The sequence below is a fragment of the Solanum dulcamara genome, chromosome 8 (genome assembly GCF_947179165.1).
Source record: "Solanum dulcamara chromosome 8, daSolDulc1.2, whole genome shotgun sequence".
NCBI classification, from domain to species: Eukaryota; Viridiplantae; Streptophyta; class Magnoliopsida; order Solanales; family Solanaceae; genus Solanum; species Solanum dulcamara.
Window position 1 is genome coordinate 73,332,025 of NC_077244.1, and position 26,792 is coordinate 73,358,816.

Genomic DNA, 26,792 nt, shown 5'->3' on the forward strand with positions numbered 1-26,792 from the left:
ATATATATAATATCAAAGTTTACTTGATTTCAAATTATCTGAAATTAGCTTTTGACTAGCCAAACTTCAAACGTGAAAAAACTTCATACTCGCAAGTCGCACCTATGAAATTATTTTAAAGCGCTTAAAGTTGCAAAAGATTGAAACCTTTTGGCTATATCTTAAAATCGATTATATATGTGCACAGTGCACTTACCCCGGCTATGAATCTCCTCTATATGGGCCGGATATGGTTGCATCTGACCCATAAATATTCCGGGTCAAATAATATTATCTGAGACAGAGAAGAGAAAACACAGAAAAGTAAGAAATTAGCTTTACAGTAATGGGGCTCTCAGCTTCTAAGCGAGTTAGCAACTCACTCCAAAATTCATCCGAGTTCAACTCGGCATGTGACTCAGTCTACAATGATTGTCTCTCCCTATCTCAACACGCCTTCGCCGGAGTCAAACCCCACCAGCTTTTCTCCGCCACCGAACGCCTCCACGCTTCTCTCTATTCCTCCGTCCCTCTCATAACCAACTGGGTCAAATCACCTCCGACCCGATTACAAGTGGATAAAGCCTTCATAATCGTGTCAACGCGCCGATCCGGCGTAAAGGAAAGGGAGAAGGAGAGTGAAATTGTGCTTGGGAACAACGAGTTTAAGGAGTTTTCAGTGGAGGTATTTGCAGACGCTGTCGTTTCGTGTGCAGGGAAAGAGCTGTTGAAGCGAGTTCCGGTAGGTGCTTTGGGGATTGCTGGTGTTGGTGCAGTGGTAAAGCCTGGGAAAGAATTGATTGCGGCAGCGATTGGTGCTTACGCGCTCGGTGTTGCAACTTCGGTATACGTCAGCTTGGCTTGAGCAGCGTATGTTTTTCATTTACAAAAGTGAATAAAAGTTCTTTTTTTTACTTTTTATGATTAAAAAACTACTCTTTCATGAAGAGTACAGTACATAAATAAGTTTTGTTAATAAATTTGTTTATGTCGCGTAATAAATATGATGGAGGCCCATTCAACCTTTTTCCTTAATTCAATTAAAAAAAAATTCATCTAACCCAATTAATTACTTTTTTTCCTATTCAATTATTCATTTTTTAATCTTGTAAATTTAACTATAAATAACCATGTCAAAAAATGAAAAAAATACACAAAAAACACAAACAGTTATCTGTCTCTTTATCTTTGTCAATTATCTCTCTTTCTCTTTCCCTCTTACTTTCTTAAATGATTACTAATTTAGTTTCATAATATCTAAAGTTTGTTTGTTTTATAACCAGCACAAGTCTTCATCACTTTGAGCTATTTTTATAGAAGGCAATAAAAGGGTAAAAAAATTATTTATTTAAAATGTCTAATATATCTAATTTTGAATTTGTTGCTCTTGATATATCTGAAAAAGGCTACTCATCATTGTCACTAGATGTTGAAATACACCTAGAATCGATGGATCTGACAGACACCATCAAAGATGGCAATATAACACCTAGAATCGATGGGTCTGACAGATACCATCAAAGATGACAATATGTCATCTAGGCAAGACCGTGTCAAAATCATGATATTTCTCTGTCACCATCTTGACGAGGGTAAAAATTATAGTACTTCACATTAAAAGACCTTCTTAAACTGTGGAGAAATCTAAAAGAAATATATGACCACCTAAAGTTGGTCATTCTTCCACAAGCACGTCATGATTGCCTCAATTTGAGATTAATGAATTTTAAAAATATAATTTAATATAATTTTGTCTTGTTTAGAATTATAGCACGGTTAAATTTATGCGGAGAAGAAATCACTGAACAAGACAAACTTGAAAAAACATACTCCACATTTTCACCCGCAAATATGCTCCTGCAACAATAATATCGCGAAAAAGGTTTTGAGAAATATTTTGAATTACTTTCTCACCTTCTTATTGCTGAATGTCATAACGAACTGTTAATGAAAAATTATGATAGTCGATCCGTTGTTTTTTTGTCATATCCTGAAGTGAATCAAGCAAATTATAACCAACGAGAAAGAAGTCATGGCCCCAGTCGTGATCATGATCGAAGAAGAAATTATAATCGTGATGCTCCGATGGCACCGAGAAATGATCAGCAATATAAAAAGAAGAGAGAACAGCAAGATGTTATATCTAAGAAAAATTCAGAAAGTATGTGTCATAGAAATGAGAGAAATGAAATTGTAAGATACAATGCACGCTTTGTTACATAAGAATTCACTCAAAGATCTGGGGTTAACTATGAAGAAACATATTCACCTGTTATGGATTAAATAACTTTTCAATATCTCATTAGTTTTGCTGTACATAAAAATCTTGAGATACATCTAATAGATGTAATTACAACTTACTTTTATGGTTCACTTGATAATAAAATTTCAGAAGAATTAAAATTGTCTGAAGCATGTACTAAGTCTAGGAAGATTTACTCAATCAAATTGCAAAGATCATGATTTTGACACGTAAAATTACACTATATATATATAGGGTCAAATTTTATTTCTATTAGTATATATATTAAAATAAACCCCATTAACACAAACAACGAGCTTAACTTCATGGCTAAGGGGTTCAGCAATTGCTGGGTTCCATTCTAAGCAACAACTTTTTCCTCCTTTTTTTTTCTTGGAAAATCTAATAGCAAAGCTAATATGAGCTCAACATTTGGACTCAAAATCTCAATCCAATGAAAAGCAATTGAGCTCAATAGAGAGGTTTGTTGTTTTTTTTCATTATTTTTATTTTTATACTATTTCTACTTTCCAATTTTCATTTGTTTAAATGTATTAGGCACATTATTTTCATTTTTGTATTTTATCCTTCTTGTTTTTATTGCTCATTTTATTTATGTAATTCTCTTTTTATATACTAATTCAAAGAAACTCTTTAAAAATATATGAATTGTTCTTAACATGAAATTGATATAGAAAAAATATTTTTTAAGATAAGGTAAATTAAATTTGATCGAGCGAAGAAATTTAAAAGACATGAATATTCATGATATCGCATTCTTATTTTTTCAGAGAAATGTAAACTAAACTTATTTTATTTTTTTATCGCTTGTCTTTTATTTTTTACAAATGAAAAACCTTATAAATTGAATAAATGAGCTAAAAATCGGCGATGCCATTTATTTAACTTTTTAATATGCATTATAATATTAGTAACTCAATTTCTACAGATTTTTAAAGAATTTTGATAATTTTTAAAGTAACATATGATTGTACGAACACTATTTTTTAAAAAAATAAATAAAATAGAAAACTACAAAATAAAAGAAAAAAATCATAATTTTTTTTTAAAAAGACTCAATGGAGCAAGGTAAAAGTAGGAAGAAACGTTATATGCAATATGACAAGACAGTTAAATTTAGTGGGTTAAAGTTAAATTTTTTTTCCTTTTTGCTTTATTTTTCGACTTATTTCTTTTATATGTTGAACTCTAGCTTCGCCACTGTATTAGATTATTGACTATTGTAACACCTTGATAAGAGACTGAAAGCAAGTAGAATATTCATGTTTAGTTTTGATTAGATGATTAGTATTCTTAATCTACATTCATTATCACGTAGAGATATTTAAACGATCAGAATGCATTTTGTGAAAACGAAAGTCACGTGATAGAATGCGGAGTGGTTTGCTTCCAAAAAAAGACAAACATAATTAGGTGTTTATTATTAAAAAATTGCCTCAAGTGTTTGCTTACATTAATAGCATGAGTTGTTCTTTACCCCCCAAAAAAATAAGAAAAATAGCATGAGTTTAAAATTAAAAATTTAAAAATTATCTCAAACTTTTATATTTTATAAAAACTCTCATCGTTTATTTTTGGGAAGAGATTATTCGTAAAATGTGTGAAGATTTTATAAAAGAATAATTTGTTATTATCTCCTTCGGAAAAGAATAGTTTAAGTGATAAGATTGAGGAAAAAATAAATTATTTTTAATTCGATTAAAATATTGCTCTTGCTCATATTGTTATTTTGTTGTTGTTGATTGCTATCAATTATGTTATAAGATATATTTTTTAACGGAACATATTCATTATAAAATGATAATGCAAATTTATGAGTATTTTAAATAATTTTTAGAACTTACGAATACAAAATAATATTTTTGAAATAATCAAATATTTTTGAAAAAAAATTGTGATCAAATACATGATGAAATTTCATCACTCAAAAATTATTTGTTAAGAATATTTGAAGCCAAATAGTAACTTAAACTCGGCATTCAATCAAATATCGGTAAGAAAGAGTATTGAAAATATTCATAATTGAATTTGTATGGTCTTTTCATGGCAATTAAACATGTGGAATCAATAGAGGGGTTAGAAGGATCTCGATTAATAATGCAGAAGATAATATTTGTGTAGGATGATTTGCAACCACACAATTTGGATCATCTGGACCATGAAAAACAATAATTCAAGAATGATCTTGACCGTTGTTAGCCATGTACTAAGTACTTTAATCCAGCAACGTACAACTCATCACTATGAGGGGACCAACTTTTCCCAATTCAACGGTACACATTTCACAATAATTTGAACTCCCACCGTCTCAATTTATTGTTTGGTGTGAATAAAAAATAAAAGGAAAAAAAATAAAGGAAAATGAAAATTAAACAAAATTGAATAAAATTCCTTTTGCAAGAAAAAGGAGAAGAGCTTTTGAATTTATATATAAAAATACATCTGCTAGCTTTTAAAAGATTAAAAAAAACAATAAGTTTTGTGCTACCGTCACTTACTCGATCGACTTCAGTTAATTTTGTAGAAATAAAATTTAGAATTCTGACAAATTTTATTTTTCCTTTTGAAAAGACACATGGTCTTTACATAAATACATCATTTCGAGCAGTCATTTCTCACGCTATTTGAACTTCAAATTGCAGCTATAAATATAGAGGTATTGCCTCAATTTTCATCATCGAATTTTTATACTACTTCAGTATATTTTCATATGAATAAAAATTGTTTTTGTGTGATTTGTAATTGTATTCAACTTCAGGTAACATAATATTTTGAGAGAAATTAATTCATACACCTCAGATATAATATGGAGAAGGGTTAAATTTTTCGAGTATACACAATAAATTTTATGGGCTGAAAATATTTTTTTATTTCCTCTATATCATATAAATTTCAGCATATCTAGCTAAGTCGAATTGATGGTACACTCATACTCCCATCACTAAATCTTTGATCGTCATACTCTATTATTTATAATTCTATCTTCCATCGTCTATTTATATAAATAAAAATAATAAGTAATATAATAGATTTTAAATAATTTCAAAAATAATACAAAAATATTAATAAAAATAAAGATATATCTTATAAAAAAAATTAAAAGATTATCTATTATTGGAAGTAATTTTTTATTTTTTAATTTAAAAAATACTTCATTATTAACAAATAAAAATCGTTTATCTATTCAGACATTTAAGAATAAGAGAGAATTGAAACATGCATTTATATATATTAACATATTAAATGCATGTAATATTAAAATAATAATCATAAATAATAACATAAATTTTAATGACAAACTGATAAAAAAAATTGTTCTACTTATAATTTTAATGTGCTTAAATAAAAATCTATAAATACTTAGATTAAGAAAGATAAATAGTATACATTAGGATTTTGATTATTATTAAAATATTCACTTTTTAATCTACTCAATTATTTCATTATAGAACGTCAATAATTTATATATTCAATTAGGATTTTTTTACTTTAGTTTTTTGAATAGAAAATATAATTTTTTTAATAGAAAATGTGTTACCTAGAATAAAAAATAAAAAATTATGATTTTAAAGAAGTAAAAAAAAAAGACAAAGATTGATAATACAAATAGTAAAATAGGCATTTTGGAAATTAATTAGGATAAAAGGGGGGAAATAATTTTGACCCATTTAAAATATGTTATGTCCTGTTAATTACATTTTCTAACTCTGTTCGATTTACCTTTACTTCTCCTTGAACCTTTCATTGTCAACCTCTTACATTCTTATCGAGGCGCCAATGTTCCTTCTTTTCACGTGTCTAAACCATTTTAGTTTCGTTTCTCACTTCTCGCACACTGTGAAGGCTAGTATCACTTGCCCCGTATACAGGGGTGTATGCAGAAGGGTTCATCGAGTTCACGTGAACCCATACTCCCATTCCAAGATCATATATAGTAGTGTTATATTATTTTTTTAAAATCCTAAAATATAAATATGTGAACTCGCACTCGAAGTATCATATAATGTGATGATGCTTGAGTGCACCTCTGCAAGTGAGGCTAGAAATTTGAATCTTATATCTATCTTATTTTATTTTTCTTTTTAAAATAAGATAACACATCTCCAAATAGTTATTGGTAGCACTTTTGATGTTTTAATTACTATTGCTTCAGTCTTTCAAAATTTTCAAGTTTGTCACATAGAAATTTTTTAATTTTTTTAGCACGTATATCTATACACACACTTTTTGAATAAATAAGAATTGATTTTGAACCTATAATTTTAAAATTTTAACGATTTTTAGTGATGATAACCTAAATGTTAAATCATAAAATCTATATGTTAAATTCATTTTTTCGTAATAAAAGTGTACCTATCATTTTGAAATTCTGAATACAGCTCTACCCGTATATCATAACTTTTAATCTTGTCTCTCCTAATATGTCTATACATTCGTCTAAATATCTCCATATCTGCTACCTTCATCTTCAGAATATATAAATTTTAACCGATCAATACTCCATTTCACGTAACATAAGTGTGCGACTTTTAACTTATTAATACTCCATCCCATACAACACATCAATTTAACAGCCCCTCTATAAAACTTATTTTTAAACCTTAATAACATATTCTTTATCACCTCACTCCAATTATCAGTAAATTAAACAGCATCTCAAATTCATAAACTCCGATGTATCCGCTTCCTACTCTTAAAATATCATTAATATATTGAAGTAGATGCGTGTGAATCCGGCATTTCAACTCCCACCAACACCGAAGGGAGAGTAGGAATAAATAAGGCTCAAATATTTGTATCCACTAATATTAACAGCAATCCAATAGCCACACAAGAGGTGAGAAAGTGGAGCCTGCTAATAATGTGCTGTCTCAACACTCATCAAGTATTTTATACTCAAATCTATTCCCTTATCCACACAACCCCCCCCCTCTTCCACTCATTTTATTGTCTATATTTACCTTTCTTTCCTTTCTTCTTCTTCTTTCTCCACCCATTTTCCCCACTTCTCTCAATACAAAGACCAGATTTTTCTGTTTGTCATTCCAAGTTTTCTTTTTGATTATTTGGACTAGTTACCTGCTTTGGGTTTTCTTGATTTCTGCAGGCATAAAGTTTTGGTTTTTAGTCTGAATCGACCCTTTTAGCATACCAGGGTATTTTTTAAATCTTGAAAAGTTAAGTTCTCTCACCAAAAAGCTTCAAGACACTATTTTTCCTCTTTTTCTTGGGTGAAACTCAAAAGGGTATGTCTTAAATCAGAGTTGAGTAATAAAGATGAAGATCCAGTGTGATGTGTGTGAGAAAGCTCAAGCTACTGTGATTTGCTGTGCTGATGAGGCTGCTTTGTGTGCAAAATGTGATATTGAAGTTCATGCTGCTAATAAATTGGCAAGCAAGCACCAAAGGCTTCATCTTCAGTGCCTCTCCAACAAGCTTCCTCCTTGTGATATTTGCCAAGTAAGGGAACCTTTTTTTTTGTTGCCCTGTTCATGGAATAATCTGTTTTAGTTTAGATTGTATTACTAATATTTCAATCATATAGTTGTGTTGGTCCTTGATTAATGAAAAGTTAACTTGTCATGTTCCTATTGATTAGACACTGCTTATATTATTATAATAGGAACTGGTAAGATTTGTTACAACTATTCCCATTTCACATACAGTTAATTTTGCACTTATATGTTCAGTATTTATTACTCCCTCTGTTTCAATTTGTGTGTCTTCCTTCCTGTTTTAGTTCCTGCGCTTTAATTTCCAACATGTGACATGTTTTATGGCCATAGTATTCAAAGGGTGTAATGTTGATCTTTAGATTAAAGACCACTTGATTCAAAAGTCTCTGGCTCTTTCTTAAACTTCTTGGTCAGTCAACCTAAGATGCAAAATGAAGCAGAGGGAGTACGATAATGAAGTTCTTGCTTTCCTAGCAAAAGATAAAGGCGAGAGAGGGAGAATGGGCGGAGCCACATTAGGGATTAAGAGCGGTCCAATGCGCACCCTTCACTGGAAAATTATATGGCATACAGAGGTTAAATATTAGCTATTATGAGTGTATATTCAATTTTGCACACCCTTTGCCAAATTCCTCTCTCCGACATTGAGAGGGAGGGATGGAGGCTTACCAGACCATGCTCATGTCATAACCCATATGTATCACAAACAAGAAAAGAGTTATAGGTGTAGATTGCGCATAGTGAAATGATTTCATGGCTATGTGGTAGTTTATGTTTTGAATATCAGAGGGAAAATTAGATGAGCGGATTTGTTAACCTCTGAGTTTCGAAATTGGAACAAAAGGTTTCTTTTATTAAGTAAAAAAAAAGATCTTGTTTTCAATTGTTCTATTTTCTGGAAGTAAGAGCAAACTGAAAATAAAAATCTGTTGGCAGGGTGACCTATGGTGCTGTCAACCCTTTTAAGGACTGGAAACCTCAAATGAAATTGCATGTTTATATTATTGCAGATGTCTAGTTATACCTTATAGTTGAATAGTTATATGCATATGTAAGTCAAGTGATAATTCTAATTTGGAAAGCGTTGAGAAGCAAGAATTAAAAGTGATTTTTCTGAACATGGTTATACCTGCCAAAAAGGGATAAAACATACTGGGGAAAAAAAAGATTGAAAGTAAAAGATCAATGTTCTTTTCCCGAAATTTTCTGTCTTTCGTTGGGATACTTCATTATTGCTTAAATTTAACTTGAACTAACATGTATGCAGGATAAAACAGCTTTCATCTTCTGTGTTGAGGATAGAGCTCTCTTTTGCAAAGACTGTGACGAAGCAATTCATTCAGCCAGCAGCCTTGCTAAAAACCACCAACGCTTCTTAGCCACTGGGATCCGTGTAGCCTTGAGCTCAAGCTGCAATAAGGATGCTGTAAAAACCCAGCTGGAGCCACAACCACCTCAACAGAATTCCCATCAAGTTGGCTTAAAAATGCCTCCACAGCAATTGTCCGGTATCACATCACCATCTTGGCCTGTTGATGATTTACTAGGATTTCCAGATTATGAGTCGAGTGACAAGGTAAAACAAACTTATTCCTTTTACATTTTGCAAGTACCCTATATTTTCTACCACTTGGGTGGCTGGGGTTCAGTCTAATCTGTGAAATTGTGGTGACCCTTGATTCAGTATTTACTGTGTCATTGTCTATTCATCTAATTTGTAATGAATAACCTATACTGATTGTTTCAACCTATACAGAAGGAGCTACTTGAGCTTGGTGAATTTGAGTGGTTGGGAGACATTGATCTCTTTGGTGAACAAACAGCAGCTGAAGTACCCGAGCTATCAGTACCTCAGTCGAGCAATACAAATAATTACAGGCCAACCAAATATCACATGCCTTACAAGAAGCCCAGAATTGAAATCCCAGATGAAGATGAGTATTTTACCGTCCCAGATCTTGGTTGAACTGCAACCTCAAGAAGTTCCTAGTTAAACGTTTGTGTGCTTGCATGTAGTACTTAATCAGTGCACTCAATACTGTCAACAGATATGTTCAGTAAAGTAGAAGAAATATTATTCTGCTTAAGATAATCTTAATCTTTGCTTACTTTCGCAGTGCACTCGTATTGTCAACATATATGTTCAGTAAGTAGAGAAAACACTGTTTTGCTTAAGATATCCTTTAATCTTGTTTACTTTTTACCTCTCTGGTAGGGTTGCATCAGTCTCTTATTCTTAAAGTCTACACATAGGGATTCTTAGACATGTTATGCATATTGCTAGACCTGAGTGATTGGAACACAACGCATTGTGTTTTCCATTATGGGGAAAATTAATACCATGACATTTAACATTTCTGAAGTTTTTTTTTTAAAATAAAAAATTTCTGAAGTTGAATTAAATTTAAAGGTTCAAGTTTCTCTCTTTCTTTGAGCTGGTTAAACCTTCTTTTCGGGACAACTCCCCTATCTGTAGTTGTGTAATAGTTATTAATTTATAGAAGATTTATGCCAAATTTAGGCAACTTACCAGTTTTCCCGAAAACTTGTGGCAATCCTTCATCAATTACTGCAGCTTAAGATGCTACATAATTCATTCACTCTTTAGGCAAAATTCCCAACTTTACTGGGATTTGATGAAAGCAAGTTGAAACTGCCTCAGAAGCAAAGAGAGGCAAAATAATTGAATTTATGGAGATCTTGGCCTTTGATGAAGATGAACTGATATACAGGCAAGATTATTCCAGAATAAATGGGCCAATTCGCTCCAACAGAGAATGAACCAATTAATGGGCAGAATAGGACGCAAAGGCAGCCTACAAGAGGCAACTAACGCAAAAGGAACACCTCAAACAGACAGGCATGGTTCGTAGCTTTCGTGTACCCATCGGGTGAATAATGAAATACATAATGATGTGAAAGGAGAATTAAAGATGCACGGACAAATCTTTAGGAACAAAGCTTAGTTTATTAAGTGCCTTTATGCACAGTCATCACAAGAAAACATTAAAATCCGAAACCCCAAAACTGAAAATAGAAAGGCTGCTACTAGCTTGAAAGAAAAATCTCATGAAGGGACGAAATATATGGGAGATGAAAAAAATAAAATGAAAAGAATCTTTCTATGCTCCTCCCTTGAGCAAAGTGAGGGCTTCAGATTCAGTAGGCAGAGCTGGGATTGCTCCTTTCTTGGTGGTTGTGATGGCTCCACATGCACATGCAAACCTTAGTACTTCCTTCAACCTTGCTTCATCCTGCATTATTTCCACAAATTAGTCCAAGTTATTTGTTTATAACATGGAAAGGGCGGTGGAAAGGGCGGTGCAAGAGACATCATAAAAAATAAAAAATGATCGAATCTTCGGACGCTTAATTAGAGGGTAAGAAATTATATTACTACTATTATTTTACCTCAAGAATGGCTTGGTCATCAACAATCTTAGTTAGAAGGGCACCAACAAAAGAATCACCAGCTCCAGTGGTGTCAACAGTCTTCACATGGAATGCCCCAACGCTTCCATGGAATTTCTACACCCCAAAAAAGAACAAGTCAGAGATCAAATTATCAAAACTAATTACACACAACTTTCTCTCAAAAAGTATTTTTATTTTAGAGAAATATTTGCCAAGGTACAAGTCACTAAGCTATTGTTGTTGCTTGCTGAGCATATCCTACAAAGAAATTTTAGAAATCAATCAACTCTACTTTCATTTGATTATAGATACCATGTCTTCTTCCCTGTTTTGGCATTTGAGTCCCAACAATCAAGGAAGAAAGCATCGACATTACGTTGTGTATGAGAGCGGGAGAAACTTGATCTCAATTGGTTTAGTGAGGGCGACCCCGAAAGTCACCAAATGGGTATATTTCAATTTCAACTTCAGGCCCTACCCAATAAAAGTATGGCCTACTCCAAGTCTCTCTATTAAACAATTAACATTGAAATCACATATTCTAATTAAAAAGATAAGCACCCGTATTGGCCATGAGGGGACAATTTAAATTAGCAGTACGGCGAAAAGTAAAGAATACTTTTTATTATGTCATAACCTTTGGGCGTGGAAGAAATAAAAAATATGCACACCCAATTATGTACTAAAGCGCTGTAGGTCCTCCTTGGCCTACTTTATATGACTTTAATTACAAATTAAACAACAATGGTTCTTACCTACCACTCCTTCTTACCACTTTACAGCTATCTACTAGAAAACTCAACAACAAGCAATCAAATAAAATAACGAAAAATACACCTTGGTTTAAGCACCTGATAAAAGAAAGATATACCTTGGTGTAGTAATTGCAACCCTTCTCACCAAGGGTGACCAAGAGGAGCTTCAAATTAGGATGCCATAAGGACATGGCAGACTCATCATCAATCTTGTTACTTCCAGTGAGGAATTCGAGCTCCACATCACTGACCTTGATCAGATCAGCATAGTTCCAGATACTCTTGATTTGCTTCCTCGCCTCCTCTTCCGAAGGCCAAAGTGGCAAACGGAGGTTTGGGTCATAAGAGAGCAATGCCCCTGCCTCCTTTGCTACTTCCATTGCCTTCAAATGTGCTGATCTACATGGCTCCACGATCAAACTAATTGATCCGTAGTGGAACACCTTAGCCTATACACAAATCACACAAACAATAACCTATATTAATCAAAACGAAAATTAACACAAATTAATTAGTTTGAATAATTAAATGTGTAACAATTAATGACACTATGATAATGACACCTGACATGAATTTAACTGTACTTCCCACCTACCCTTTTGGTAACATTGGGTGCACTCTTTGCTCTAAGATCTCGGATGATACACACTATATTATTCCTCCTAGTAAATATCGTCATTATACACTTTTTGACTTTCATGAGTCCTTTTGGCCCCATCTATGCATTATTCATCTGTCGCAGTAAAATGTGACAATGACTTTTAAATTACTATACCCAAATTTTATCATTGTCTCATAGAAATAAACAAATCAATTTGGTTTAGTTGCAAATATCATTAAGATACTGAGTATATTTTATTTATTTATTTATAAGAGAACAGAAACAAATAGGCGCATGGAAACAAAAGAGTGATAATGCTATGAAGGGAAAGAGACAAAATATAGCTCTTTGAGATTTCAACACCTGATAGGCAGGAAAAGTTTGGCTAAGCTAACGGACAACACTCACCCAACTCTCAAGAAAAATCCGTGTCACTTACCGCTGCCTCTTAACTGCATGCAAGACATAAACTAGCTTTAAGGTTTACACTCTTCCTTTCCCCCAATTTCCGCTATTAACAGAATTCCTAATTGACAAAATTCTAGCTGTCTCTCTTTAAACAAACAAAATAAAAATAAAAAAAGTGGGTAGAGATCACCTTTTGCTTAGAAAAGCCCCGCCGATTTGATAAAGGAAACACGCTATTTATAACACCATTTTTGCTTTTTAACTTGAAATTGAAATACATGACATCAACTTTTTTTCATTCTATTAAAATAAAGCCGGATATTGAAATGGATGTGCAGTATACCAATAATACGGAAGGGTTATTCCGGATTGGATCTAATATAATATAAACATTGATCCAATTAGGCAAATAAATGAGAAGGCACAGGATAACCACCTACCACCATGTAAATAATGATATGTTATGTCTAATTCTTATTAATTAATTAATTACCAAAATTACAGTAAAGTCAAAAAAAGACACCAACCAACCCAACCAAAAATAAAAATAAGTTTTACGTCCTTTTCAATTATTAATTATTTTAATTAACTAAACTACGGTTGAGTCAAAAACAGACAACAACAAACTCACCAGCTTCTTCGTTCATATCAGTAACAAGATCACAAAACTACGAAATTGCACGTGAGAAACACGCACAAATCATGAAATCCAATGCGAGTTTGGGTGGGAAATTAAAATAAAAAGATTTAATGACGATATAACTTACAGATCTAATAAGATCAAGATTCAACTCGTCGGGCGTGAGCAACATATCGGCACTGGGATTCCTGTAAAACATAAACTCACGCTCTCCGTCGGCGCGTAGAGTCACGAACGCCAAAGCCGTCCTTGCGCCCTTGTCAAAATTGATCCCGTCGGCTTGTACGCCATTCGTTTTGAGAATACCGGCGAGCATGTGACCGAACTCATCGTCGCCGAGTTTCCCGACGAACGCCGACTTCCCTCCTAGCCTTGTCACCGCGATGGCGACGTTCGCCGGTGCACCGCCGGGAGCTTTCAAAAATCCGGGAGCCTCGGCAAGGGATACGCCGGAGACTGTCGGAACGAAATCGATCAACATCTCACCGAAACTCACGATCAAACCAGAAGAAGAAGCACTACCGTTAAATGCCATGGCGACGATGAATAGGGAAAATATATGTACCGATTGTTGTATCTATGTTTATATAATAGAGAGAAAGAGAGAGGAAGATAAATGAAGATTATAGGAGCTTTATATAGAAGGTGGTTGACGAGTTCTAAGAAGGAGAGGAAAACTATTTAATTACGGACTGAGATTTTTAAAAAAAAAATAAATTGCAATAATTATCCAAAAAGATAAAATGTAACATATATATTCCTTAATTTTAGGCTAATCTTTAATGGCACGTCACTTTTATGTGAACGTAGGACCTTTATTTACTTGATTAAACACAAGAAAAATATCCCACAAAAAAAAAACGAAGATTTTAGAAAATTAGAGAAATATTTTAGTACTATTGGAAAAAAAATATTTTAATAAATTACTACTAAAAATAAAAAAAAAGGAGAGAGAAAAGAAAAGGCTCGAAGATTTTTACTCCCTCCGTTCATTTTTATTTTTTAATTTTAGATTTTTCGATAGTTAGTTTGATTTATTTTTTAAAGTTAAATTAGATTATATTAATTCGATATTTTAATTTAAAAAATTATATATTCAATAACTATATGAAAATTACTATAATTTACAAAAAAAAATTATATCAATATGATTAAAAAATAGAGCTTAAAATGTTAGTCAAAGTTTAAATTATTTGACTCTAAAAAAGAAAACTACGATAATTAAAAAGGAACGGAAGGACTATTTTTTTTAATAATTAGCTTGATGCATCAGATTGTTCTTTTTTAATAATTAATACATGATATAATTTATTTAAATTATTCCTATTTTCTAAATATTTTTTGAGAATTAAATAATAATAAAAAGAACTACGTTTTTCTTTGATATTAAGAGTATAATTACTAATTATAATCTTGAAACCTAAATTAATAATTATTTTGGGATAAATTTTAATATTGTAGAGATAAAACTTAGAAAAATAAATTAAAATTGATGTAGGGAATCTAAAGTGCTTAGGATTTGATGTTTGCTAATTTATTTAATTTATGTTTAAAAAAGTTTATAGTCAAAATTATATAGAAATATTTTTTTAAAATTTCTAGTAAAAGTATATCTGATTTAGACTATTATAAACAGAGGTGTTTTTGATAACTTTTAATGTGAAAAAAAAAAGTGGAGAATTATACTAATCATTTACAGATTCATGGTATTTAGAGCAAATTAATTACTAATTATAATCTTGAAACCTAAATTAATAATTATTTTGGGACAAATTTTAATATTGTAGAGACAAAACTTAGAAAAATAAATTAAAATTGATGTAGGAAATCTAAAGTGCTTAGGATTTGATGTTTGCTAATTTATTTAATTTATGTTTAAAAAAGTTTGTAGTCAAAATTATATAGAAATATTTTTTTAAAATTTCTAGTAAAAGTATATCTGATTTAGACTGTTATAAACAGAGGTGTTTTTGATAACTTTTAATGTGAAAAAAAAAGTGGAGAATTATACTAATCATTTACAGATTCATGGTATTTAGAGCAAATTGTTTTACTTCATTAAAAAGTAAAAACCCATTATACAAACGAAAAAACTGTACCCAGAAAAATCCATCATTTTTACATATTATATTAAATAAAAAGAATATTGTCAAGAGAAAAACTCACTTCTAAAATTAAAAAAATCGACATAAATTCAAATTAGTCAAACTTCAAAGCGTATATATTGTAATCTAATTAGGGTTATTAAGTTATCATTTTATTTTATTTTATTTTCTGTTGGAAGTCTATTATATAACGATTTGAATATAAGGAACAAAATATGTCAAAATGCAATTTAATTACTCCATATAATTAATCTTCAATAATTTAATTATGATAAGTTTAACAAATGAAACTTAATGTAATTGATGTGCAGCAAGATAAAGTATGTTTTTTGGTGCTTCATAAATCTAACTATCTAAGGGTTTATGGACTAAATCGAATGTCCTTAACCATGCTGAAACTTAGATTATTAAAATCATTTTCCATATTTTTTTAATTCTTTATTTGATAGAAAATAATTTTCAAGCACCGCCCACCAATGCCTAACAAATAAAATATAAGAGTTGAAATTCAAGAAAAGGAAATTGTTGTTAATTAATTCAAAATCAAGTGATAAATATTATGAAGGCCTCGAGTGGTTTTCAAAAGATTCTGTTTTGGTAGCTGATATCAACCCATAGTTTTAGTTCCACTTGTTTCAATATCTTATTTAATAATGCCCCACCTGTATCAATGCAATATTTCTTTTAATAAATAATAAATTGTTAAGTTTTGGGTTTTATTGGATAATATCAAATACTACTATTTGTAGTCCTTATACAGTAAAATCTCAATAAAATAATATTCGATAAAGTAATAATTTCGCTAAATGAATATTTTTTTCCGATTTCGACTTGAATCAGTTATATTAAAGTAATATTTTCGCTAAATGGATTAGATAATAATTAAAAATAAAGTATTAAAGACCCACAAAAAATATAAAATAATAATTACTAAAATACATCAAGAATTTATATATATATATAATCAGTCAATAATACTCTTTTGTTTGGTCAATCAACAAAAGTTATGTTTCACTCATGCTTGCAAATCTTTTTGGCTAATAGTTAAATTCTCTTTCTTATGCTTACATATTGCGTTTCTTATTTTATTGGTTAAAGATGATTTTTGTGCGCCTTTTAAATGATGAGAAGGCATTATACTTGAATTATAATTTTTAAACATCTAGCTTTTTCCTTTTATAGTTAACATAAAATCTCTTCATATTCTATATACATGAATACAATTAGAAACATTAAACTTCACTAAATTCATTTAGATTTACTAGATTTAAATAATAAATATGTAAAGACTATACTTTTTAGTTTTCTAGATTTAAACTTTTGAAATTCTTAATTCAAATATTTTTTTTCTTTCTTATGACACATACTGCAAAATACTCTCTAAAACAAAAATATTTATTTATCGATAAATAAATATTTTATGCATTTATCGATAAACTAATAATTTCAATAAATAAATATTTTTTTTGGTCCCAAACATATGCATTTATAGAGGTTTTACTGTATAAATTTTAAGGTATAATTTTTTTTTATTAAATATTTACTTTATTTGTATGTTATCACTCAATAGTTGAGGTGTTTGTGACTTTCAAGAACAATTATCTCTAAAGATAAAAAAAAATAAATTAATTTTATCTTGAATTTTCAAAATAACTAATAAAATGAGATAATTGTTTTTTGAAACCAAACATATATTAAGATGAACGGAAAGTAATATTACTTTAAACAATCCTACTAAGGGTCGTTCGCCATGTGGGATAAGATGACATCTCTTAAGTATTAAGTTCGGAACTAAAATTATATTTTATTTGATTAAAAATGTAAATTTAGTTTGAAATAAATTTATATTTGTGACTGAATAGAATACAAATTTAATTATAATCTTAATTCTGAATATTTCATCTTATCTCATTTAATATCCTATCTTATCTCATCCAATTTAATATTATTTTGTCTCATATTTCAAATAAGATAAACTAATTTCATAATTACTAAATATACATCTTTAATCAAACAAAATATATATTCAATTACAATCTTAATTCTGAATACTTCACCTTATCTCATTCAATATCCTATTTTATCTCATTCAACTTAATAATATTTTATCTCATATTTTAAATAAAATAAATTAATTTTATAATTATAATTTCGAAATAACTTTATCCGCTAACTAGATGACCTCTTAATACGCAGAGTCTAATCCACGTGAATCATATTGTGTGATTTTAATTTGTGGGTGAATGGGGTCTTCTTATGACACCAACAGAACAGCCCCTTGTCACTTCATTTTTTTTGAGGGGATTAAATAATAAATTGTTATGTACAATTCTCTTTCAAAAATGTTGACACTGCAACTATACGTTTTCATAATTTGCAAGAAAATGCACGTTGACGATATCGACGAATTTAAAATCAATGATATTTTAATTTCAGCTCTATTTATTTAGCAAGTTTTAAATTAAATAAAAATGTTATACACATATATAGAGTCTACACTAAATTTACGGGATTCTATTCTTTCAAAAGTTTTCTAATCAGCATTTTATCGAATACATCGCCCTATATGTATAGGGGTGGAGCTAAAAGTTCGAATACGTTTCGATCGAGAGAAATATTAGATAGATAAGATCAGTTTCAAGGAATTATATGATATATATTCAGTTAATCTACCCTCTTCCAATTTGTAATTTATTAGGAAGAAGCAAGTGGATGTTTTACTTTATAACTTTTTTTTCCCATTTATTTTTTTCTCTTTTCTTTCCGCTCCCCATTGTCCCCATACGTTTTCTCTTTTTTCTTTGCTATAAATTGACTTGTTTTGACAATTTAAAGAACACACAGATACATACGAAACACACTGTAATTTTCTTTCTTTCTCTCTTTCCTTCACTAACTCTCTTCTTTTTAATTTGCCAAGTTAATTTATTTTATAACACGTTATCAGCACGAGACTCTAATTTTTTCTAGAAAAATTAACTTCTATATCAGATATATTTACTGAAAAAATTTAATTTTAGTTGTCTTTGTTATTTCTAAATTAATTTTTATCTCAATTTTTATCATGCAAACTTGTCAAACTTGGAGTTTGTGGCACTTGATATTTCTGGCAAAAATTATTTATTATGGATACTTGATGCTGAAATCCACCTTATCGCTAAGGGTCTTGGTGATGCTATAATTGAAGGAAATAAAGCATCAAGTCAGGATAAAGCAAATGCTATTATTTTCTTTCATCATTATCTAGATGAAAGCCTGGAGGTTGAATACTTGTCAGTGAAAGATCCACTTGAATTGTAGAAAGGTTTAAAAGGGAGGTATGACCACCTCAGGATAACGATATTGCCAATGGCTCGTTATGAGTGAATGCACTTACAGTTTCAAGATTTTAAAACTGTAATTGAGTATAATTCTACTGTATTTAGAATAACTTTACAATTAAAATTATGTGGGAAAACTATAAATGATGAGGACATGTTGAAAAAGATACTAACTACTTTCCATGCCTCTAATGTGTTATTACAGCAGCAATACCGTGAAAAAGATTTTCAGAAATACTCTGAATTGATCTCATGCCTTCTGGTGGCTGAGCATCATAATGCTTTTTTAATGAAAAATCATGAAGTCCGGTCCACTGGAATTGCTTCGTTACCGGAAGCAAATGTGGTAGAAGCACATGACCGGTCTGAAAGAAGACAAAATAAAAATCAAGGCCACAATAATGTGCGTGGACGTGGCAATGGCAGAATATGATATAATAATCGTCGTGGGGGAGAATACATCAAAGGAGACAGAACAAAACATATTTCACCAAAATTCTTTTTTATCATGATCTTCAAGAGGAGGGTGAAATAGATGTCCAACAAGTTCGTTCAAGTGATAATTTAACAGATATATTTACCAAGGCATTGCAGACGTCAACCTTTGAGAAAATGAGATGCAAAATTGGAATGCGTCGTCTTCGAGATATTAAGTGATGTTTTCATTATGGGGAGTAAAATACGCGTTGTACTCTTTTTTCCTTAGCCAAGGTTTTGTCCCACTTGGTTTTCCTGATAAGGTTTTTAATGAGGCAGCACTCAAGGCGTATTACCAGATATGTGTACTATTTTTTCTTCACTAGGCTTTTTTTCCCACTGGATTTTTTCTAATAAGGTTTTAACGAGGCACAATATCTATCGATGTTCAAAATAACTATGTATATTGTTTGTTGTAAAAAAATAATTAATGAGACACATTACACATGGATATCCAAGGAGAAGTATTAAGAAGAAACAAGTGGATGTTTCACTTTATAACTTTTCTTCCCACTAGTTTTTCCCCCTTTTATTTCCACGCCTTGTTTTGGCAATTTAAAGGAACACACAGGTACATACGAAATGCACTACAATTTTCTCTCTTTCTCTTTCTTTCACTCACTCACTCTTTTTTAATTTATTAAATTAGTTTATTTTATAACATAATTGATATTTTATATTTTTAATATCACATGTTTTATTAGAATAATTGTGACGTGACACCACATTGCTTTAATAATTTCATAAAAATATTAGCATTATGTGGACTTAAGTAAGTAGGGTTAATTAACTAAGGTTGAACATTCGAGGTTATGATAGGATGAATAAAATTAAATCTCTCCACGTTTTATTAATAAAATGCTTTAAATTCGAGCCTTAGGAAATAAAAAATCTCTGGTAGTAGGAGTTCTTTTCCACTTATGTTCCTACACATGTACGTAGGGCTGAGCGTTCGGTCGGTTCAGTTTAGTTTTTAAATTTTCGCTTTGTAAAAATGTTAATTCAAATCAAACTAAAATAAATTCTATTTAATTTTCGGTTCATGACATTAGTTGAACAAATTCACCTTTTTCGATCCTTCATATGAATTTTTTGAAAAATATATCACTGCTAGTATATTTCAATCACAAAAAAAAATATGTAACACACACACGCACAACTAATATTCACACAAGGAAAAAAAAGTAAAATAGACAAGCAAAAAATTTTTTTGTTCAAAATAAATATAAAGAGATCTACTGAATTGCAATGAGAATATATATAAAGAAATTCAGTGCACACACGGCCCTCCTAATTCAGCCTGTGGCTTTAGAAAAAAGGATTCAGGCCTCTACTGTGGAGAGTATATAAATAATTTTTTTTTTTTTATTAATCGAATGAAAATAGCTAAAAATCAAAAACCGAACAGAATAACCGAATTTTTAGAATTTAAAATCAAACCAAACCGAAAAATCGAAATTAAAAAAAAATAATTCAATTAATTTTTTTTGATTTGAACCAGATTATGCCCCGCCCTAATTTTACGAATTCGAAAAGGATTGGATGGTTTAAAAAAATACTACTATTGTTAGATGATAATAAGAATATTTTATTTAAAAAATGAAGTAGCCCACTGGACCAATGCTTTACAATTTTCTCATCAAATTTCATAGTTGGAAAGTGAAAACTAGCAATTTGTTGGCAAAGCAAAGTCAAATCATTAGATGGGAAGGTGTCTCACCAAATCTTGTCTATTCTTTCTTTGTTTGATGATTACACAAATCCAACCAACCTTTATTCTAATTAAAGCAATTAACTCTAACTCTACCTGCTCCATTATTATTTTCAGACACTTTTAATTAATTTAAGTCCAACACTACAAAGTTGTTCTCATTGGAATTAAGCACACTCACTTCCGTACCTTTTTTAAAAGAAAAATAATAATACTTCTTATATCTCAATTTATATAAAATAGTTCAAATTTTGAGAATTAAATAAAAAAATTCTTTAACACAATTTATTCTTATGTCATTTAAATATTTCAAATTATTAATTACTGAAATTACATTGAATCTCATAAAGATATGAAACTTTAAAGAATAGTAACTTCACAAAAGCAAAAAATATGAATAACTTCATATACATATTCTTGTGTTGTGTCTTACTAGGAATCCCCAATATTTGTCTACAAGATGAAACTGAAGACCAAGGAAACTGAGGTATTATTGTACATTCAACACTCTTTATATTTGTAACGAGTTGATTGAGCAGGCAATCAAATCTCAAAGGAGAGGTCTCAGGTGCAAAATTTGTTGGCGTACGTTTTCAGTCAAGGTCGTCATCATTATATGAGGTTTGTGTAGTGTAATCTACCTTCTCTATACATATGATTTACGAGTTATTACACAAGAAAAAGATTTACTTTGTGCATGTGCATCCGAAAATTAATAGTAGTTATGAGTTGACTTGTCAAATAAAATGTATTCTAACATTCTTCATACTGTTAGATCTAATCTTCAAATTCAATTTGGTTTCTTAACTAAATTTGTAGGACCTTTAGAGCCAACTTCTATTCACGTCACGAGTGTATCGTAGAACTGGAAAAGTACTGTATAAATTCAATAATTGCACTTAGCTACTTAATCGGGACTAATTAAAGGGAAATAAAGAAATGTATAATGGATATCACTAAAATGATATTTTCTCTGCTCAAAGCCTTTAAGTTAATGAGAGATGCTAAATACTCTAGGGTCAATTGTTTTTGTGATTAATAATAATTTTTTTATATATTTATATACAATATACAATTTCTTAATAGACCTTTTTTTAACACGTAAAAAAATATGAAAATACAATACAAGACATCAATTTTTTCAATTTAAATTATACAAGGTTATATTTAATCACATCGTCCAATATCATCCTATTTCAACTAATATTAAAAATTAAGTATTTTGACTGTCGTATTTCGAACACTCTGACACAAAGTATGTTTTCTATGCCATGGGAAAGATGAGGGCGTTGTTGTGATTATTTAGTTTTTGTTTTGGTACTAGGCATTAATAAGACGTAAATTGAGGACCAACAAGTACTCCTTTATCTTTAATCAAGAAATTTTGAATTTGAACCTTTTTGGGTACGGAATCATTTTTGTTATGAAGCGCTTTATTCTTCAATATAGATTTTTTTAATGCAAATCTAGAATTAGTCAGATTGTAATATGAATATCGGACCTGATGAAAAAAAAAGACTTAAATTGAGGGGCCCGAAGTAGTTGATTAATGGATGCACGTGATGGGGCATGCAAATCTGTGGTCATTTAGAAACAAGGAGAAAATAAAATAGTGAACTTGAAGTAAGGGGGAGGAAGGTTATATTTTAATATTATTTAGCCATATGATTTTGTAAGTACTGAAACTTTAAGTGAAATTGAAATATTGGACTAAAAGTGAATTTCAAGTAAAATAATATTTTCAACTCATTATTTTATTTGTAAAAATTAATCCCAAGTGAGCTTTGAAATGTGAAGTTATAATCAAAATATTGTTCGGTTTTAATTTTTTAACCTTTTATATGTTCACCGCCTAGTTAATTTCTTTTAGTTTTTTCTATGGGTAGAAAAAAACTTATATTACTCCCTCCATTTCATAATAAGTGAATTTGTGAAGCAATGCACACATATTAAGAAAAATATTTAAGGACATAATTTGAACCATACTTTTCACTATTGCACTTTGTAAAATCATAAATATAACTTTGCAAGTAGTGTGATTTATCTCATAGAAAATATAAAATTTCAATAAATATAAGGGCAAATATGAAAAAAAATTTAAACATTTATCTTGAACTTTGAACAATTCAATTATTTTAAACAATGAAAAATTCCTCAAATTCACTTGTTAAGTTAGTAAATATATATTCATGAAATTTAGGAATCGCAATTAAGCGGGGCGGATAAAGCGCAAAATTCATTTGTTAAAAAATTGAATGGGGCAAGACAAATGATGTTTTTGTAGAAAGAAAGATAAATCCCAGGCCCACAAAACTTAGGAGATTTGCTAAAATTTGGCTTTTTTAGAGAACTGATTCTAAACAAGAATAGAAGACAATATTCCCTCCGTCCCAAATTTGTTTTCATATATACTAAAAATAATCATCAATTTAAATAATTAAAAAAAAAATAATTATATTTTTTCAATTTTATTCTTAGCATTAATTATTCTAGTACTCTATTAATAGGCACATAAATAGATAAAAATTAAAAAAATTAATAAATGATATATTAGTCAAATAACGTTCCTAATTAATGTTTTCTTAAGAATTATACAAAATCTTATCATGATAATTAAAATGAGACGGAGGGAGTAATAAATATGGAATACATACATATTCCAAGCTTGATTTGATATCTTACCAATTGATTACATATTTGAAATAATTATGATAATGATTTCTTATATAAAAAATTGCGTCTACGACAAGCTTCTATTCAGCTAGTTTGTGCTTAGAATTTGCCATTATATTTTATTGGTCAAATTCCTCGATGATCCTTTAAAATTGACATCAAATTTTATTTAGACATATTATATAGGGTTTCGTTATGTTATTTTGACACTTTTTGCTGACATGGCAAAGTGAATGTGATATACTCAATAATAACGCCTGAAAGGCTTTATTTAGCCATTTTTTATTTTAATTTCTCTTCTTCTTCTCCATTTCTCAAGCTACCATCTCCCACCATTTTTTTCAAGCTTAAACTCCTTCAATGGAGGTCGAATTTTTTATTCAAATCCGTTATCAAGCCATTTTTTTCTTCTTCATTGTATTGCTTTTCTAAATCTACCATCACCCCCTCCACTTTTTTCTCATGAAAAATGGATACCAACACCCATATTTTATATTTCTTCTCGCTTTATTTCTTCTTTTCACCATCGCCATTAATTTTATCACTATCGTAAGATTTTTTTTTATTTTTTTTCAGATTTAAAAATCACACCCACCATCATCTTCTTCTCTTTTTTTTTTTACATCCAATAATTATAATTATGTAAAAAAAAAATGAAGATCTAAATCTAATGAAAATACTAAAATGAAAAAAAAGCAGAGAAGAAATTAAGGGTTCAGAGAGGCGCTGGAAAAGTTTGGGAAGAAAGGAGGAAGGAGGGGTGGGGTTTAGAAATATTTATTTTTTATTATTATTTGTGTCTGAAATTTAGTTTTTTTTTCTATAATGTATTTTTAAAATAATGCACGTGTTCTTTTTTAATTAGTCATAGTGTCAGGTCATTCGCGAGTGTGTTACACACACTATGTAATTTTAGCTGATTGTTAAATAAGTATCAAAATGACATAGAAGGACCCTACATAAGATGTTTAAAATGAACATTATCCAGTTAAAGTGTATAAATGAAACTTGATACCAACTTTAAAAGGACATCAATAAATTGGGATTTGGCCTATTTTATTCTTAGATGTGTAGCAAATGATGTGTGTAAAAATGAAAGAAAGTATAAATAGAGTAGGGCCGGACATGATTTAATAGGCGCATTCGGGGCAAGACAAAATTTGAAAAAATAATAAAAATGGTAGAGTAAGTCGGATCAAAATCTTAATAGGTCAGAAACTAGCTCATAGATGATATTTGTAAATAAATTGTTCACCTTATTTTGCTCGCTAACTAAATCTTTAATTGGATGCAACCTTTTTATATATGTTTTTGCTACACTTTTTTAATTCACAACTTGAACCACAGTTCTATATTGAACGATTTGGACCTCTAATACATAGTTGCACATTTTTTTATGATCACTTCAACTTTTAAATATTAGGTATGATTTCATCTTTTAATCTCAAAGAAGGTGACAAGTTAAAATTAATTAATTAATTACTAGTATAAGTTAAGACAACTTGCCTTCTCTTCAATTTCTTCTGCGTCCTTGATATCATAATTGTAGTTATGTATTTATTAGGTGGAAACAATCATTTTATAAAAAGATTTGTTGACCCTTTGGTGTGGTTTCATTTACATCGACCAAAGTATCCATATCTTATGAAATCCAATGTTAATTTCAATAATACAGCACACCACAACATATAGTTAATGTTTCCAATTTCCATATTTATTTTTTTATATCTACTTGTTTTTTTGTAATTAAGTTATAAGCACACATTATTCACTCTTCTTATCTTCAAAGTATTCATTAATTTAATCAACTCTCCTATCGATGAGAGCGCATGTTTCAACTACTTATCTCAATCTGCGTTTCTTGAACAACTTATCAAATGTTCATATAATTGAACTAATTTATGTACTCACAATAATTCCAAGAGAGTCTTTATTTGAAATCACTCAGACTTAAACAATAAATGTGATGAAACCCTTAGCCATTAAATATTTTATAAAAAAAAAAACAACATAACACGTATCTAAGATATTTCACTAACACTCATTTGGTCAAAGTTTTTAAAATTCATTTGCAACTAAAGAAGTTTAGTAGTTTACAAATAGTGAAATTTTATCAATCTTTTCCAATATTTAAAATATTGAAACACTTGATTGAGTATTACTTCTTCACTCGCAAATAGTTAGAAAGATTTTTTCCCCAACGAAGAGGCACAATTTTACTCTTTTTTAATTTCACTCTCAAAGTAGGTTTTTGAAAAAACATAAGCAAACATTGTCCCATTTTTTTGTGGTAAAAATATTATCTAAAAATCTACTTAAAAATAAGGAAAATCTATCGAAATCCCGCTAGTTTAGAAGCTAATTATTTCGATACATTCTAGTTTGTAATATTACGAATCTTACCAAATTTTGGTGCATCCATATACGTCTAAATACATGTATCTAGGGATACATGAGGTCAAAATTAGGTATAATTTATTCTAGATACACTGTATTCAAGTGGATTCTCGTGTGTCTGGAATACTATCATAAACAAATCTCGCTCACCTCCCTCTATCTCGCTCGCCACTCTCCTATGCATACCACGTACATATTAATCACACCATATATATATATATATATATATATATATATATATATATATATAAATACATGTATCTAGTATGATTTACATGTATCTAGGATACATAACTATCTCGTTCGTCTCCCTCCCCATCTTGCCCTCGCCTCACTCCCTAATTTTGGTGTATATGATAGCAAGAATATATGTATCTAAATGTATTTTCATGTATCTTAATTAGTGATAAAATACATAATTATTTGATAAAAAAATACATAATATATATGATATAAATGTATGTCTAATAAGGTGGTCTTTTTTAAAGGATACTAGTCTTAGCAGCTTCAAAGTAGACCCGGTCCACATTTTAAGCCCGGACCCGTTGGCGGGTCGAAAAGAAATAATAATGCACAGTCCACTCCACAAATGC

The 26,792-nt window shown here is 30.1% G+C and overlaps 3 protein-coding genes across 3 annotated transcripts; 2 read left to right on the forward strand and 1 right to left on the reverse strand.

The window, feature by feature from the left end:
* Positions 1-53: 53 nt before the first annotated feature.
* On the forward strand, positions 54-1,001 carry LOC129900853 (uncharacterized). Its single transcript, XM_055975932.1, has one exon. The coding sequence runs from the start codon at positions 326-328 to the stop codon at positions 842-844; it is 519 nt and encodes a 172-aa protein (XP_055831907.1). The 5' UTR covers positions 54-325; the 3' UTR covers positions 845-1,001.
* A 6,055-nt stretch (positions 1,002-7,056) lies between these two features.
* LOC129898877 (B-box zinc finger protein 24-like) lies at positions 7,057-9,894 on the forward strand. The gene is made up of 3 exons (XM_055973587.1): positions 7,057-7,702; positions 8,966-9,274; positions 9,455-9,894. The coding sequence occupies exons 1-3, from the start codon at positions 7,520-7,522 to the stop codon at positions 9,662-9,664; spliced, it is 702 nt and encodes a 233-aa protein (XP_055829562.1). The 5' UTR covers positions 7,057-7,519; the 3' UTR covers positions 9,665-9,894.
* A 752-nt stretch (positions 9,895-10,646) lies between these two features.
* LOC129898875 (fructokinase) lies at positions 10,647-14,173 on the reverse strand. Its single transcript, XM_055973586.1, has 4 exons — positions 13,644-14,173; positions 11,984-12,316; positions 11,110-11,226; positions 10,647-10,952 (listed from the first exon to the last, which is right to left on the reverse strand). Exons 1-4 carry the CDS (start codon positions 14,049-14,051, stop codon positions 10,821-10,823), a joined length of 990 nt encoding a protein of 329 aa, XP_055829561.1. The 5' UTR covers positions 14,052-14,173; the 3' UTR covers positions 10,647-10,820.
* Positions 14,174-26,792: the final 12,619 nt, after the last annotated feature.